Here is a 3,147-nt window from a genome sequence, read left to right as displayed (position 1 = left end):
AAGAGTATGTTGTGGTCGCTTCTAATATTCTAATATGACATGGCTGTTGAATTGGACGTTGGACCTCTCCTACCTGTAATTTATGGAGGACAGCGTCATGCCTGCAACCAAGGCCCTGTCCGTCTTCACGTATTCAAAACCAACGGACCCGTCCTTGTCCTAAAAGAATAATTGTCATTAATATGTGACGACCGGATGGTTGCTATCCTTGTGGATCTTAATAACAGCCACTTTCTGGGGCTTTTAGAGTAGATACTGGTGGTGGTGGTGTAATAAGTTTGTTGAGCTAATTAACTTGGCAGTGCTGAATGACTATACATCTCAACTTAGTTACTATTCTAATGCTGTCAGAAAAAACTGTATTTTTCTTCAGACGCCCATCCGATACAAGCATTAAACATTTGAACATGAATTTCTTGGCTAAAATATGGCCCCCCCAAAAAAAAAGATAACGATAAGTTGGGATGTTACAACGCTCATTCGTCGTTGTTTCAGAAAGTAAATCGAGTCCAGTAACCGCCCTGCACTGGCAACCCACGGCCCGGTGCCGCTCAAACACGGCGATGGATATAAATACCCCTGTTTTAAACCTCTACAACTGCCGTCCTGTCCTGCTTTTTGATGATCAGAGAGGCCAAAACGGAGCGAAAGAAAGAGAGGAGTGTGTATAAAAGAAAAGAGAGAGAAGGGAGGGGGAGCCCACGCGGTATTGGGGGGAGGTTTTACTGGTGAGCGGTTTACGGTTCATGCCAGCCAGCCAACCAAACCCACCCTTTCTCAAAAGGGAAACGGTTGTGGAAAATGGGAATCCAAAACCAAAGCGGTCCCCTCTCTCTCCTCTCTTCCCCGCCCCGCTTCTTTTAAAGTACGGCCATCACTAAACCGCAAAAAATAAACAAACAAACCAACGAACCGAACCCTTCTTCCCAGTCGCCCAATGCCCTCTATCACTAGTACTATTTTTATATGTATAAGGGAAGGAAGAACAGAATAGAATACGAAACCAAGAACAGAGACTGAGCCTATCCACATCCGAGAGGAAGGAGAGGAGGAATAAGAGAAGGATCGATAGGAGAAGAGGAGAAGAGAGAAGGGGATGGTAGTGATGGAAGGTGGGGGAGTGGGGAGAGTGGATGGGGAGCAGCGGATCAAAGGGTCGTGGAGCCCAGAGGAGGACGCCCAGCTAATGCGGCTGGTGGATCGTCACGGTCCCCGGAATTGGACTCTGATTAGCTCGGGGATTCCCGGGCGGTCCGGCAAGTCATGCCGCCTCCGTTGGTGTAACCAGCTCAGCCCCGCCGTCCACCACCGCCCCTTCACTCCCGCCGAGGACGCCGCCATCGTCGCCGCCCACGCCAAGTACGGCAACAAGTGGGCCACCATCGCCCGACTCCTCCCCGGCCGCACCGACAACGCTATCAAGAATCACTGGAACTCCACCCTCCGCCGCCGTCGCCGGGCCGCCCTCGCCGCCGGGCCACTTCCTGTACCAGCGCCCCTCCCCGCCGACTCCACCGACCCCGATGAGTCCGACTCGGAGTCGGCGGCGAAGCGGCCGTGCAGGAGGGATGAAGCCGGCGGGAGCAACGTGGCGACGGTGGTGGCGGCGCTGCCTGCTGCTCCTCCGCCGCCGCCGCCGCCGCCGCCGATGGCGCCGATCCCGGCGGATCCGATGACGTCGCTGACGCTGTGCCCCCCCGGGGAGGGCGGTGCCGGTGGCGGCGGACGGGACCAGAGGGAAGGGCTGGGGGATGCCGAGATGAGGGAGATGTGCTTGGTGTCGATAATGCGGGAGATGATCGCCGAGGAGGTGAGGAGTTACATCAACAGACTGCTATCGGAGGGCGGCGCCGCCACCCCCATCATCGTCAAGTCCGACTCCGCATCCAACCCTCAGTATTAGATCTCCTCCCTCCACCTCTTTCCTCTCTCTTTAATAACAGTTCGTGTCGCATGTAAATTAAATAGAACGAAGCGTTCGAGTCTTCTCCTCTTCCTATTTATAAATCAAGCCAGCCCGGAAAGTGGGCTGCGAATGTCCATCGAAATGTTAATAAAGAATATCCTGGATGTTTTATTTTATTTTAGCAGAGTAGTCAATATTTTACATGCTTTTGAGAGAGAGAGAGAAAAAAAAAAAAAACTTGAAATTTAGGTGAAGAGAAGAGCTAGCTCTCGTGGTTCGTGACAATATGTTCTTGTAAGTTGTTAGAATGCTCTTACCCCATGGCAAGGGAAAGTGATGACAGCCTATAATTATATTTTGCTATTTATTTGTGCCTCTTGGGTAAGCTTCCTTCCTACTTTGATAGGATTCCATGTCGACACTACCTTGCTCCCGACAAGGGTTTAGTGAATTAGTTAATATTGTTTGGATTCAAAGTTCTCACTGAATCATTTATTGAATTGTGTTTCTCTTAGTATGAAATTATCCAGAGTTGATGATCATAGTATGCCTTGTTACTTCCAGCAGGCTTTCGATATTATAATATCATTTTCGCTGTTAAATGATCTGGTTAATTATAATTGAGCAAACCAATTAATCAAGAGTCATTCAGTTGTTCCTGAATTTCTTGATTAATTCATGTAAATGACTTATTCTAACAAGCATGACAAACAAAGTAATAGTGCTTTGTGATTGTTTATCATTGCGGCTGCTCCAATCCTTCTTCTTACTGGGCAAATCTATATATAAATTATTATTTTTCTATAATTTATATCATCATATTTGATTCAGTTTTCTAAACTCTTTCTGAGCTTTTGGTGCATTCTCTTGATTTCTTTTGAATGCTATCTTGGCCTCCAGCAGATGCCAGTGTTGTTCCCAGAAGCGAAAGGTTAGAGAAAAGAACAAAATAGAAGGGAAAAGAAAATAGCTTTTTTTCTTCTTGTTTGCATGCATAAGAGACACGGGAAAAAAATTATTTGAACTGTTCGGTTTAGGTACAAAAAAAGAATAAAAAACTTATTTCGAACATCTGGAGTCTCTTCAAATTTATCTATTTTTGGAGAGAACAAAATTATAGATTTAGAAAGAATTAACTTGTCGCCATTTCTTTCCAATTCTCTTCATGTTATTCCTTATTTTCCAAACCAAACAAGATAAACTCATTTTCTCGTCTTCTATCTGTTTCTCTCAATTCAAAC

At 46.6% G+C, this 3,147-nt stretch overlaps 1 protein-coding gene across 1 annotated transcript; it reads left to right on the top strand.

Annotated features, from left to right (window-relative positions):
- Positions 1-658: 658 nt before the first annotated feature.
- LOC103709203 (uncharacterized) lies at positions 659-2,269 on the top strand. The gene has a single exon (XM_008794433.6). It carries the CDS (start codon positions 1,097-1,099, stop codon positions 1,901-1,903), a length of 807 nt encoding a protein of 268 aa, XP_008792655.4. The 5' UTR covers positions 659-1,096; the 3' UTR covers positions 1,904-2,269.
- Positions 2,270-3,147: the final 878 nt, after the last annotated feature.

The sequence above is a fragment of the Phoenix dactylifera genome, chromosome 8 (genome assembly GCF_051530095.1).
Source record: "Phoenix dactylifera cultivar Ajwa chromosome 8, Ajwa_hap1_PhDact_Kaust_v1.1, whole genome shotgun sequence".
Taxonomy (NCBI): Eukaryota; Viridiplantae; Streptophyta; class Magnoliopsida; order Arecales; family Arecaceae; genus Phoenix; species Phoenix dactylifera.
The sequence above is the reverse complement of the archived record's forward strand: the minus strand, read 5'-3'. Positions and strand labels throughout refer to the sequence as shown.